The following is a 15,250-nucleotide window of genomic DNA, read 5'->3' on the forward strand; positions in this document are numbered from 1 at the left end:
AACAACAATCAGAGGAATAGCTTAAATGGAAGATTGAAGTATGAAATTTGACAGCATTACTTAGTGCCTGGAAAAGGATTGTAGGCAATATTTCTTTCACCAAAAAAGTAATTGTCTCTCAATAATCATTAAAACATTGGAAGTAGGTCCAGGAAAACACACTACCCAACCACCCTGTAAAGTATCCCCTTCTGCTGCCTTAACTCTGATTAAGCTTTGCCTCATCAGCAAGCTAAAATCATGGTTAGAGCTAACTGGGATTTCTTTTTAAATATGCTTTTGTTTTCAGCTATGGCAGCTCTCTTATTAGGATGTGTTTCTGCGTTCCCCTGTATTTAGTGCTCATATTTTGTCCTCCACCATATCCCAATGTGTGTTTATATATACCTGCCATTCCCGCGGTGCATCTTCATGCATCAGAGATTACTATTACACATAAAAGCTCATCACCATCCCCCAATCCTCCTACAGATATCTGGAGGAAAGCACGAAAGACTAAAATAGCTGATGAAGCTGATTCTTACCAGTTTAAAACAACCCTAGTCACAACTTTCTAATAAGACAGACTTCCTTTCCTTCCTTCCTTCCTTAAACACAAGTTCTGAAAACAGAATTCAGTAGAAAAGACTCCGTCACTAACCCAAAAGTGAGTATTTCCTTTTATTATAGTTCAATTTTTCTCATACGTTAAGTGTAGAAAAATAGTTTTATATTTTTAGTGCAACTTTCTTGACAGATGAGAAAGCACTTTTCTCAAGAACATATTCTACTTTTCTTTCACATTTTTTTCTTTCCTTTTAAAAAGGCAGAGAAATGTTAAGACTGCCACCTGGATAACATTCACAAGCAACTTTATCAAAGTAGTAGCATATATTTGAAACAACAGGCAGTTTAGGATTTGCTGCCGAGGAAGTGTGAATACAGCACAACCTCATTCATGGCTATTGAGGAGTGAATCCCTCTGAGCTTAATGCTGATTGCTTCCATTAAGAGAGAGAGAGAGTGAACATGAACACACACACACAGTATAAATATATAAAATGTGTTATTAAAACACACTAGTAAAATTACAAATCTAAATCTTTCAAGGTTCATGTTTTCACTTTCAACAATGAAATCATACTCTAAACTACAAACACAAAGTAGAATTTGATTTCCCATTTTGAATCTACCCTTAAATAATCTGAATCTGTTTTTATAGTGACAAAGTCATTTTGGAATGTCACTTTATTATGGGCTCAGGTATCAACATGCAAATATTTTTGCAGGAATTCTCAATCAAGTTAATGCATGGGGAAATTCTCATAGCCACAGATCAAGCATATTGCCAGAAATCATCTATCAGCTTCCTAAGAAGATCTTTGTTCCATTTCTAACATGTCTTTGCCTAAACCAGGTGTGGCACCCATGGCTCTCCAGATACTGTCGGGCTCCCATCAGCCTCAGCCACCACAGACAGTGGGGAATTCCAAATAATTATATTTGGTATGTAAACAAGATCTGCTTCTTACATTCCTAAGATACTTCTTTGCTAATATCAAGCCACATTTTGTATTTTTTATTGTTTTTGAAACTACAGTTTGTTTGTTTTTAATGTGCCAAAGGAGACTTTACGTACTATTTGTTTATCACCAATTGTTATCAATGCAATCTTTCCTTACTTTAAAAAAGGAGGAAAAATAAAAGGAGTAAAATGTTTTCATAAAGCAGTTATAATTGCAAACTTGTTCATAAATAGTTTCTGGGCGAAGACCCTATTTTGCTGATTTTATGCATGACTAAAATAAGGTTTATGACAGAAAAACTTCTGAGTTTGTTTGAAAAGTTAATCAAGTTAATTCCACACTGTACATGTTGCACTGTCTTCCATTTTATTCCAGGCAAAGTGTAAGTGAAGATTTACTAAGAATTTTGACTTCCATACCGTATGTACAAGAAAACCCCAGCGAAGAACATGAATTTTTCACTTGCTGAAAATGAAACTGGAAAAAACTCCACAGAAATGCCTGTTACTTACTGTGATACGGAAGAGAAATCACTGTCTTTAACTCTACTATTTTCATATTCGGTCATTTTTGTAATTGGATTGGTTGGCAATATTACTGCCCTGTATGTTTTTCTGGGCATTCCTTGCAAGAAGAACTCTATCCATGTTTATTTGCTTAATGTTGCCATCGCAGACCTCCTACTGATCTTTTGTCTCCCTTTCCGAATATACTATCACATAGCCCAGAACAAGTGGCTGTTGGGCTTGATTTTTTGCAAGATTATAGGAAACTTATTTTATATGAACATGTACATCAGCATCGTACTACTAGGGCTTATTAGTTGGGACCGTTATGTAAAAATTAACAAATCTATACAACGCCCTAGAGTGTTAACAGCAAGGCGAAGCGTATATTTGTGTTGTACGCTGTGGACAGTTGCAATAATGGGATTTATACTGATGGTTGTTCAGTCTACCAGGAAGGAAGATAAACATTCATCAAAATGTTTCCATTACAGAGAAAAGCGAAATGCAAAAGTGGAAGCAGGTGTTAATTATATTCTTGTTATAATATTTTGGATTGTTTTCATTCTACTGATTCTGTCGTATGTTAAAATTGCAAACAATCTTCTGAAAATTTCCAAGAAGAGAACAAGTTTTCCTAATACTAGAACATATGTTGCCATTGCAAGGAAATCTTTCATAGTACTTATCATTTTCACATTATGCTTTGTTCCTTATCATATATTCAGATTAATTTATATCACTTCACAACTACAAAAAACCTCTTGTTACTGGCAACAGATCATTCACAAATACAATGAGATTACACTAGTCTTCTCATCATTTAACAGCTGCTTAGATCCAGTTATGTATTTCTTAATGTCCAGAAGTGTCCGGAAAACTGTACTTCAACTAATTTGTAAGCGACTCCATGTGGATTCAAGTGTGAATGAGAGTACTTCAGAGACAAAACAAGGACATTCTTTTCAAGATAATTCAGAAATCCCAAGTCACCATTCCAGAATGCATCTTAATAAGATTAACAATTAACATATATTTCTGTTCAGAAGTAACTTCCATTTGAGTTCAGTGAGTGAATAGGATTGCAGCTTAAAGGTAACAAATCCTGTCAACACAGATAACATTTTTGCATGTTCTTAGTTTTAGTTACTCTCATGCAGAACTTCCTTAAGAATTCGCTTTGGTAACCATATATATATAATTTTGTAATAGCTAAGACTTTTAAATTTAAGAGTAAGATTTCTGAGATGAAAAAGTAGTAATAGCTGTGGATGCAGTAGACTTTTGAAAGGGTGTGCGTGTACAGTATATTAGAAACAGAAAGTAATCTCCCCACAAGACTCTTGTGTATGTATTGATGTTTGCTAGCATTAATTCTCAATAACATTTCATAACTGTACTGCATACTGTAGACTTACATTAATTAAAACTATTTGTGTCAATGGATTCCAAACTATTGTATCTATATACCGTACACATGCAGACAAGTATCTCGAATATTACAAAACAAGTTTAGTGTGATCACTCATTTCTTTTTATTTTAACATAAAACATAAAAAATAAAAATTACCATATAAAGCAGGAAGAAAAAATGATAAGAATCTAGCAGAGTAAATATGCTTAGAATTACACTGCACATGTAACTAAGGGCTACAAAAGTCAGAAAATGTACAATAAATTTTTAACTATGAATCTTTAACAATGAAATTGAAACAGAGTGGGTAAAAATTCTATATTGCACTTTCCCAATTATGGCTACTAACCTGTTGCTGACACTACTGAATTAGAAATGATTGGAAAGCACTCTGTATTGCCAAGTGTGGGTGCCAAGCAGGCGATGGCTGAGGATCCTTTCACAGCCATGTTTAAAAGAGGAAGTGGCATGTGCAGGTTGCCATGCAAGAATGAAAAGGCTGCATGTGCTGAAACTCCAGCACTGTCAGACTTTGCATTTTGATCACCTTAAAGAAGTAATATTCTCTAACGAAATATGCAGACATCCCACACTTAATATTTGTCTTCTAGCTGGTTATTCCTACATTACACATACATCGCATATAGTAGAACCCTAAAACACATCTCTGTGTTTTGATAATATTAAGATAAAATGAGAAAAATGGTAGTGCCTTTTGAGTGGGTTTGGGCATTCTAAGCCCCTGCAAGTGGTTAAAATCTCATTATGGTGTTCCTGGGTAGAAAAGGGTCAGATACTGTATCTGGTTCCTCTGATCTCAACTGAATAACACTATCAGCAGCTGACTGCTTGATTCTGCATTTGTTTTTGTAAGCAGCAGTCTAAGTTAGCAACCAAAATTTCCTGAGCCACAATAATTTAAACGATTGTTGCATGTATTATGGATGTTTTTATCGGTCTGCTTGTAACATGCACTGCAAAGTTCACTTCCTAGCAGGCTTCTATACAGTATGTCTACTGGATGGCCGTAAATAGGTGAAATGGTGGCTCCAACATCACAACTTATGTTGGGGTCTCAGCCCATAACTGGATCCACTGTTGGCAAAATTATACAGTGGTACCTCAGGTTACATACGCTTCAGGTTACAGACTCCGCTAACCCAGAAATAGTGCTTCAGGTTAAGAACTTTGCTTCAGGATGAGAACAGAAATCGTGCTCCGGCGGCGCGGCAGCAGCAGGAGGCCCCACTAGCTAAAGTGGTGCTTCAGGTTAAGAACAGTTTCAGGTTAAGTATGGACCTCCGGAACGAATTAAATACTTAACCCGAGGTACTACTGTACAATGAAGAACCCTTGCTATGTCACCATGGAGGTACAGCACTGGGCAGCCACAGTCTTTTAGTCAAAAAGGACTAAGTGAACTTGAGACAAAGTGGTTATCCAGGAAGGTGGGTAGAAGATGTTTCATGTTGCAGAGGTTAAGCAAAATAGGTTTGCCTAGCCCTAGGTAAAGGTAAAGGTACCCCTGCCCGTACAGGCCAGTCGTGACAGACTCTGGGGTTGTGTGCTCATTTCGCTTAAGAGGCCGGGAGCCAGCGCTATCCGAAGACACTTCCGGGTCACGTGGCCAGCGTGACGAAGCTGCTCTGGCGAGCCAGCACCAGCGCAGCACACAGAAACGCCGTTTACCTTCCCGCTATAAGCGGTACCTATTTATCTACTTGCACTTAGGGGTGCTTTCGAACTGCTAGGTGGGCAGGAGCTGGGACCGAACGGCGGGAGCTCACCCCGTTTAGTCTTTGGGCCTATAAGCCCCAAAGTTCCAGTCCTAAATAACAACATACATGCAGGAAGTAAGTGTTCCCATACTATACCATGCCTTTGCTAATGTTATTTATTTCTTTGGCTTCAAGTAAGAACCAAAGCTAAAGAAATACCTACTATTTTACTTATTACATTGCCTCTAAAAAGGTTTAAAATTAGTGCAGAGTATCTCTCTGGTAAAGCCACATATAATGCCCAATGTATCAATGCAATTAATTAAAAGTGCTCAATCAAAATGCAGCCATAGAAACTCTCACTCTACTAAATATAACAACAGAACAGACCTTTACTCTCAATTTCTGTTCAGTATATCAATACGAATGCTGCTATTCAATTTGCAAACACATACAAATACGGGGTGGAGGGGAGAGATAAATATAATTTACAATTAAATCTTACTGTGGAAAACACCGAAGAATTTTTTTTACAGATTACAGAAACCATTTACAGGCAGCACCATACAACATTTTCATTTTTATTTGATGTGTAGCAAAACACTGCTAAACATATAAGATTTTCATCAGATTCTCTCCAATGCGGTTCAAGAAAAGCAAGCTCAAAACTCCCTTCAGTGCAAGGAGTTAGTTGAAGAGTTTTTTGAATTCTGGCCACAGATTTAATCAAGCTATTTTGACTCACATGTTGTTAACCTAACCCGTATCACACAGCAACTATTTTTGTTTAGCACCTTCCTCAACACATTAAAAAAAGTTTGTTGTGCTTAGTATTGTAGAAAACATGGAAAGAGAAAATAACATTTATTCTAAAGAAGATTGCAAAATACATGCAGATAAGAATTATTGCTTAATTTTCCATCTCCAAAATCCTACCCAGACATTTAAAAGTCTAGCTATTACAAAATCATATAAGTGGTTACCAAAGTCAAATCTTAAGGAAGATCTACATGACACTAACTAAAACTAAACTAACAAATACCAGTTAATAGTGACCAAATCTAATTCCTAAGCATCATAAAAGTTTCTGTACATTATTTTTTGGGACACGGGTGGCACTGTGGGTTAAACCACAGAGCCTAGGGCTTGCCAATCAGAAGGTCGGCGGTTTGAATCCCCACGACGGGGTGAGCTCCTGTTGCTCAGTTCCTATAGGAACATCATCACTGGCACCAGAGATGGTAGAAAGGCAGATCAGAAATATCATTAGAAAGATAAAACAAATAATGAATAATATTTAGGGACCAAACCACTCAAATGTGGGCACAGCACCCATAGAATCATAGAATCATAGAGTTGGAAGAGACCACAAGGGCCATCGAGTCAAACCCCCTGCCAAGCAGGAAACACCATCAGAGCACTCCTGACATATGGTTGTCAAGCCTCTGCTTAAAGACCTCCAAAGTAGGAGACTCCACCACACTCCTTGGCAGCAAATTCCACTGTCGAACAGCTCTCACTGTCAGGAAGTTCTTCCTAATGTTTAGGTGGAATCTTCTTTCTTGTAGTTTGGATCCATTGCTCCGTGTCCGCTTCTCTGGAGCAGCAGAAAACAACCTTTCTCCCTCCTCTATGTGACATCCTTTTATATATTTGAACATGGCTATCATATCACCCCTTAACCTCCTCTTCTCCAGGCTAAACATGCCCAGCTCCCTTAGCCGTTCCTCATAAGGCATCGTTTCCAGGCCTTTGACCATTTTGGTTGCCCTCCTCTGGACACGTTCCAGTTTGTCAGTGTCCTTCTTGAACTGTGGTGCCCAGAACTGGACACAGTACTCCAGGTGAGGTCTGACCAGAGCAGAATACAGTGGCACTATTACTTCCCTTGATCTAGATGCTATACTCCTATTGATGCAGCCCAGAATTGCATTGGCTTTTTTAGCTGCCGCGTCACACTGTTGGCTCATGTCAAGTTTGTGGTCAACCAAGACTCCTAGATCCTTTTCACATGTACTGCTCTCAAGCCAGGTGTCCCCCATCTTGTATTTGTGCCTCTCATTTTTTTTGCCCAAGTGCAATACTTTACATTTCTCCCTGTTAAAATTCATCTTGTTTGTTTTTGCCCAGTTCTCTAATTTGTCAAGGTCGTTTTGAAGTGTGATCCTGTCCTCTGGGGTGTTAGCCACCCCTCCCAGTTTGGTGTCATCTGCAAATTTGATCAGGATGCCCTTGAGTCCATCATCCAAGTCGTTGATAAAGATGTTGAATAAGACCGGGCCCAAGACAGAACCCTGTGGCACCCCACTAGTCACTCTTCTCCAGGATGAAGAGGAACCATTGATGAGCACCCTTTGGGTTCGGTCAGTCAGCCAGTTACAAATCCACTGAGTGGTAGCATAGTCAAGACCACATTTTACCAGCTTCTTTACAAGAATATCATGGGGCACCTTGTCAAATGCCTTGCTGAAATCAAGGTAGGCTACATCCACTGCGTTCCCTTCATCTACCAGGCTTGTAATTCTGTCAAAAAACGAGATCAGGTTAGTCTGACATGACTTATTTTTCAGAAATCCATGCTGACTATTGGTGATCACAGCATTCCTTTCTAGGTGCTCACAGACTGTTTGCTTAATGATCTGCTCCAGAATCTTCCCTGGTATTGATGTCAGACTGACTGGGCGGTAATTATTTGGGTCCTCTCTTTTCCCCTTTTTGAAAATAGGGACAACATTTGCCCTCCTCCAGTCTGCCGGGACTTCGCCTGTTCTCCAGGAATTCTCAAAGATGACTGCCAGTGGTTCTGAGATCACATCTGCCAGTTCTTTTAATACTCTTGGATGCAGTTCATCTGGCCCTGGAGACTTGAATACATCTAAACTAGCCAAGTATTCTTGTACTATCTCCTTAGTTATTCTGGGCTGTGTTTCCTTTGCTGAATCATTTGCTCCAAATTCTTCAGGTCGGGCATTGTTTTCTTTATCGGAGAAGACTGAGGCAAATAAAGCATTGAGGAGTTCAGCCCTTTCTGTGTCCCCTGTTTGCATTTCACCATCTTCTCCTCTGAGTGACCCCACTGTTTCTTTGTTCTTCCTTTTGCTACGAACATACCCATAAAAGCCTTTTTTGTTGCTTTTAACCTCTCTAGCAAGCCTGAGTTCATTCTGTGCTTTAGCTTTTCTGACTTTGTGTCTACACATGCTGGCTATTTGTTTGAATTCCTCTTTGGTGGTTTCCCCCCTTTTCCATTTTTTGTACACATCCTTTTTTAATCTTAACTCAGTTAAAAGTTCTTTAGATAGCCACCCTGGCTTCTTTAGGCACCTTCCATGTTTCCGTCTCATTGGTATTGCCTGACGTTGTGCTTTTACTATCTCCCTCTTAACAAACTCCCAGCCATCATGAACTCCCTTTCCTTTTAGTATTGCTGTCCATGGGATCTCACCCAGCACTTCCTTAAGTTTTATGAAGTCGGCTTTCTTAAAGTCAAGAAATTGAGTCCTAGTATGCTTGGCTGCTCCTTTCCGCTGTATAGTAAACTTGAGAAGAGCATGATCACTCGCGCCTAATGATCCTTCCACTTCTACCCCACTAACCAGGTCATCAACATTGGTTAGGACCAGATCTAAAATGGCTGTTCCTCTTGTTGCTTCTCCCACTTTCTGGACAATGAAGTTGTCTGCAAGGCCAGTGAGGAATCTGTTTGACCTTATGCTCTTGGCTGAGTTTGACATCCAACAAATATCCGGGTAATTGAAGTCCCCCATTACTACTATCTCCCTTCCTTTTGCATGCTTGGCTATCTGTTCCAGGAAGGCATCATCTATGTCCTCCGTTTGGCTTGGGGATCTATAGTAAACTCCCACAATGAGGTCTCTGTTATTCTTCTCTCCCTTAATTTTGACCCAAATGCTCTCACTTTGGCTTTGAGGTTCTAAATCTTGGATCTCTTCACAGGTATACACATCCCTGACATATAACACTACTCCTCCTTCTTTCTTGTCTGGTCTGTTTCTCTGAAATAGATTGTATCCCCTCATTTTTACATTCCAATCGTGGGACTTATCCCACCAGGTTTCAGTGATGCCTATTATGTCATATTTAGTTTGCTGTACCAAGAGCTCAAGCTCATCTTGTTTATTTCCCATGCTTTGCGCATTAGTGTACAGACATTTAAGTCCATTAATCATTCCCCCGTGTCTCTTATTTAAGGATTTTTTCCTCCCACCACTAAGTCTACGTGCTGTTTGTTCCATTTGGTCTATGACATTTGGATGATCATCTTCATCAATTGATAGACTCCTACCTTCAGGAGCACTGTCTCCCTCCCCCACATTAGTCAGTTTAAAGCCCTCCTGATGAGGTTTCTGAGATTTTTGGCAAAAACATTTCTCCCAACCGTTGTGAGGTGCAGCCCATCACTTGCCAGAAGTCCATCTTCAAGAAACTGCAGTCCGTGATCTAAGAATCCAAACCGTTCCTGTTTACACCATTTGCGAAGCCAGCTGTTCACTTCCACAATTTTCCCCTCTCTCCCTGGGCCACGTCGTTCAACTGGGAGGACAGATGAGATGACAATTTGTGCATTTAGTTGCTTCAATTTCCTGCCGAGAGCCGCGTAGTCTCTTTTGATCTTCTGGAGGCTATTGCTTGCAGTGTCATTGGTTCCCACATGAACCAAGAGGAAGGGGTATTTGTCAGTGGGTTTTATGATTCCTTGCAGTCGTTCAGTTACATCTTGGATCTTAGCCCCGGGGAGACAGCACACTTCCCGAGACATCTTGTCAGGCCCACAGATCACTGCTTCTGTTCCCCTCAGTAGGGAATCCCCTATCACCACTACACGCCTCCTCTTAGGTTTGGTCGGGGTTCTTCCGTGAGCTGTCCGTTCCAAGGTCGCCTGCACATTCCCTGAGGACTGACTTTGCTGCTCGTCTTCATATACCTGATCGACTGTAATGAGGGAGAGATCCTCAAATGGAGTCTGCTCTTCGTCTTCCATGCTAGGGGAGAGGACCTCAAAGCGATTGTGTATTTCTAAACAATCAGAGCGAACCCTGCGCCTCCTACTTCTTTGAGTCACGTTTCTCCATATATCTGGCTCCTGTGTTGGTGAACTAGCCTCATTCTCAGGGGAGTCCCCTGTCTCCTCCTTGGTGGAGACGGTGTGCTCTGTTGCTTCCAAGAAGAGCTCCAGCTCTCTAATTCTTTGGAGCGTAGCTACACGTTCCTCCAGTTGCTGGTCTTTGTCTTTTAAGAGGGCAATCAACATGCAATTGCTGCAGGTAAAGCTGCCTGCAACCTTTGGCAAGATGGCAAACATTGTGCAGGAACCGCAGGCGACTGCAGCTGTTCCCTCCCCCTCCATATTGAGAACGTGTCGTTGGAGGTGGCTACAGTGGTCCTCCATCATAAAAAGTGTGAAGACAGGACAAATAACTCCCCCCACAAAAAAACCTAGGTCTCCCCCAACAAACGTTTGAGACTAGCTCCCCTAAATCTAAAAGATGGATCAAACAGCTAATCAGCCACAAAGAAACACACACACACAAGAAAACCCTTTTTGCACCTTCTTCAGCTGCTGCCCTGATAGCTCTGATAAGCTCCTCCCACAGCTAATCACCTGCCTCAACAGAAACCCTGCCCCCTCTGACCTTTGCACAGGGAGAACAGCTAATCAGTCACAAACACACACACACACAAGAAAACCCTTTTTGCACCTTCTTCAGCTGCTGCCCTGATAGCTCTGATAAGCTCCTCCCACAGCTAATCACCTGCCTCAACAGAAACCCTGCCCCCTCTGACCTTTGCACAGGGAGAACAGCTAATCAGCCACAAAGAAACACACACACACAAGAAAACCCTTTTTGCACCTTCTTCAGCTGCTGCCCTGATAGCTCCATGCATGGGCCCAGGTTGCATGTGATGCTAAACCATGGTTTAGCACTACATGCATGTGCTGGATGGAGCTTTGAGCAAACCTTCAGGCTCACATGCCCCCCACTTGCAGACCTGCCCTCTCCTGAATGGCCAGGAACTTGGATAGCATTTAGTTTCACTATCCACTAATCCTAGCTCTCTGTTGCCAAAGATTTAAAACAAACGGGCAAGTTAAAAGCCAGCTCCAAAAAACACAAAATTGTACTTAAACAGACTAGAGTTTGTTTTAAATCATGCTCTCTGGTTCTAATTTAATAACCCAAGATTTGTGCAAAATTATCTAAACATTGCATAACTCCTTGTCCCAGTCAAGTTGGAGGAGAAGAGGGAGGAGTGTGAGAACTGGAGGCTTACATGGGTTCGTTTTAGCTCATACATGTGGTATTAAAGCATGGTTTTAGCATTACTTGCAAACAAGCCCATTGAGTCTTACAGCACTAATAGAGCTCTGTTTTCATCATTCCCTACCACAATAGTACTCACATTTGTAGGTGCATGGGAGCATTGCAGAGCCTTGGAGACCTATGCATACCTTCCACATTTTCACTAAGCCCTCTCTCTTTGTGCCATGCAAGTTACTCAACTGGATCAAGTCCTATGTTTTATGAAACATTAATAATATGTATCACCAAGGGTCTACAGAGCCCAACTGGACTCCCCTGTGCATTGAACCTGCACTCAACTGGAACAATAAATAGCAGATGCTATGGAAACAAATGAATTTAATACATAGCCTGTGGAACACATGCATTTATTGTAGCCTTATGTTCTAGCTTCTATTTTAAAGAATGTGGCTGTGGAGCTAAATACAGCAGCAACGTATTTTAAAGAATCATAAATTCAAGGCCAAAAAATGTAAAGAGAAAAGAAATGTGTGGTGTGTGCGTGTGGATGCATGAACGATTTGCTAATGTTACAATTTTCAGCATTTTGGTAGTTGTACCAAAGATTCTGGAAGTCCCAGTTGCTAACAGGTGCTTTACCTTCCAAGAATGGGTTAAACTACATGGCAACAAAGAAAAAGGCAGATAATATAAATGCCACACTTTACTGTTAACACAGTAAAGGGTAAATATTTTTGTGATGTTAATATGACTTACCTTCACATCTCTGTGAATTATGTTATTATCATGACAATAGCGTAGTGCTTCCAGTATCTGTCTCATGTAATGACTGCAAAATCAAAATATAAATAAAATTATTATAGCTTAACAAATATAGCATAGGAATTGTGCTCAGGTTGTTTTTGAGACCATTTTAAGGTCCAAGGCTACAATCTTATATACACTTTGCTAGGAATAAGATCTGTTGGATACAGTAAGTGTTACATTTGAGTAAACCTAGGATTTCACCATTAGTCCCTAGAAAGAGCAGACCACCTCCCTCTCTCAGCCAAATGGATTATCAATTGACAAGGAGATGGAGAGAAAAAAGGCATTGCCAGGTGTCATCCTGTAACCAACCACAGATATGATTTATAGACTTCTGCTGCCCTCCTGGACTTATGGATTAGTGCACAAAATATCTAAATCCAGTGGTTCATTTCCTAGTTTCCCTCCATAGCAGCCTTTTGTGAATGCAGTATCTACTATTACTAGATTGGATCAAGCACTAGCATATGATGTATGCAACATGTACATATTAGCTGCATTTGGACTTCACATTAAGCTATGGTTTAGTGAGACACCTGCTTCCAGGCTCACACCTTATTTTTTAACTATCAAAGCTAATATACTTCTTCTCCATAACACTTTCCTGTTCTTTATTAAAATAAACTCAACTAGTGGTCATCACTACATCTTATGGAAATTAATTCCCTGTTAATTATGCACTACATGAGAAAACTTTTCTCTGTCATGAATGTAACATATGTATGAGAATATATGAGAATATATATATATATATATATATATATTTGCTTTCGTAGATGAAGATGACGAGTGAGACCTCGTCGAAACGTCGCCTAGACACCCCAACTCTTACACGGGAAGACACCCGAAGACACCAAAACCATATATATATATATATATATATATATATATATATATATATATATATATACACACACACACACACACACACATATACATATGAGAGAGATTAATCCTAGGGTTTTAAGGGAGGAATAATATTTGTTTATTCTGACTAGATTACCCACAATTTAATAACTCTTTATTTTGCCCCCTCTTAGTTGCCTTGTCTAAACTATGTAAAGCAGTTTTGGACACAGAGCAGTCAAAATTACAGTGTTCAAATGAGAGTTCATTGCACTGGAAATCTTGAACTGAACATGGAATAGAAATGTTTTAAATGAAGAAACAAAATGTTTATCTTTTAGGAATTCCTAACATTGAATTTGCCGTTTGTCTGCTCCAATTCGAAAATTTCCAATCACCTCAAAATTGTTTCTTAAATAACCTGCAAGCTCTTTGAGGCAGAGAACTGTATTATGTTCTTTTGCAAAGTATCATACACAGTGATGATGCTATGCTGCTGATCATAATCTTAATCTTCCAACTCTCCTAGTTTTGACTGTTGGATGTATCTTTTAAATGCTAATCTGCTGAAGTCTTATTACATTGGATTGTATAAATTTTAATTGATAATGTATCATTTTCATTTTTTGGTAAACTACTTTGGGAGGCTGTGTGTGTAAAAGGTGGCATACAAACGTTTAATAATATTTCCCCTAGGGACTAGTACTCGCCTATGCAATCCCACATGTTCATTCTGAAGCAACAATGGTATTTAAATTCATCACTATGTTATTTTCCCCATGCTGCAATTTACATTGCCCAGTGGATGGCACTCTTCTACTCTGTACTAAACTAATGCCAAAATAAGTGTTACTACATACAGAATGGTGTGAAAAATCTGGATTTTTAAAGATTTGCAGATTAACATATACTTCCTTGGTGAAAAGCTACCTTTTATGAAACTACCTTTTATTCCAAACAGAGCTGAAAAAGGAATAGTGAATAAAATACCCAAAATTTATTCCATGTGTAAGAATACATCCTAGTTTTCAGTTTGCTTATTATTTACTAAACTTGTACACCTTTCACCCTATAAGGGTTTAAAGACTGTTTAAAGCAAAATAAAAACAAATTAAAAGCAATCCAGTTAAAGCCAATAACAGCTTCAACTGATGAATGTGGACCCCATCTGACTATATGGGTGGTATGCCCAGAACAATTACTTAGTAGTGCTGCAGCAGCTGGTGGAACCAAGCAATTTTAGTGCAACGTCCATGTTTGCTTCACACAGCATCATAAAACAGATATTGCTTGATTCCTGAAATAATTTACATGCAGGTAAGCAATACAAGGTGGAATAACTCTTCAAAGCAAACTTTGGTGGTATGCATTTTCCCATTTTCAGGGAAGAACTTACATTCATATCAGAGGCTCATTGTATGTGCCTGCCTCCAATATGGACAGGACCTTATCTGTAGTGGTCCCATGTCTCTGGAATGCATTACCAACTACACTTCAGCATACACCATTCCTTCAGGTACTTGGGAAAGCACAAAAAAACCAACTTGCTTTTGTTGGATTTTTCTTGAGTTGCTTTTATTCTCCTGTTTACAATCTTGTTGAATGCTTTCTTTTGCATTTTAGTATTTGGACTGGAAGTTCACCGTCTTATTTGCTGACTTCTATTAACAGTTTTAATGTTAGATTTGTAGCATACTATACTTTAACTGTAAGCCACCTTGAGAGGGTTTTGCCCTTAAAGGGAATATATTAATATATGGATTGTATTGGTGCTATATTAAAAATAACTAAAATCCTCTTACACTTAATTATTCCTTAGTTAACTACACATCAAGCTTACACCATAATGCCAATTTTAAAACAACAAGCTCCTCAAGAAAACTCCTACTCTGACCAACCTGAAAAATAACGTCCATGCTTTTGGTTTGCCTTGCTTCACTAGGCAGGTAGAACAGAAAAGCACCAGATCAAAAACATCAATTATATTCTCCTCAAACCTGTTCTAAAAATCTTCCACAAAATCTACAATCACAAGAAAACTCTATTTCTCCTAAGATCATTGCACCCCATTTTGTCCATTCATTTTATTCACTCCTCCCCCCATTAAACTCATTGCCACCCTTTGCTATACTATCAAAGGCACCCAAACCATTTTTCAGACACACTAGAT

The 15,250-nt window shown here is 39.4% G+C and overlaps 2 protein-coding genes across 14 annotated transcripts in view; one reads left to right on the top strand and one right to left on the bottom strand.

Annotated features, from left to right (window-relative positions):
* CASK (calcium/calmodulin dependent serine protein kinase) overlaps window positions 1-15,250 on the bottom strand; it is a 135,503-nt gene that overhangs the window by 62,408 nt on the left and 57,845 nt on the right. For all 13 annotated transcript variants that reach the window (XM_081197163.1, XM_081197159.1, XM_081197167.1 and 10 more), the window contains one exon: window positions 12,184-12,256. In XM_081197163.1, coding sequence (XP_081053289.1) covers window positions 12,184-12,256 — 73 coding nt within the window. The remainder of the gene's footprint in view (window positions 1-12,183; window positions 12,257-15,250) is intronic.
* On the top strand, window positions 378-3,457 carry GPR34 (G protein-coupled receptor 34). The gene is made up of 3 exons (XM_081197228.1): window positions 378-646; window positions 1,397-1,485; window positions 1,881-3,457. The coding sequence occupies exon 3, from the start codon at window positions 1,928-1,930 to the stop codon at window positions 3,038-3,040; it is 1,113 nt and encodes a 370-aa protein (XP_081053354.1). The 5' UTR covers window positions 378-646; window positions 1,397-1,485; window positions 1,881-1,927; the 3' UTR covers window positions 3,041-3,457.

This window comes from Podarcis bocagei (assembly GCF_964188305.1).
Source record: "Podarcis bocagei genome assembly, chromosome: 6".
NCBI lineage: Eukaryota > Metazoa > Chordata > Lepidosauria > Squamata > Lacertidae > Podarcis > Podarcis bocagei.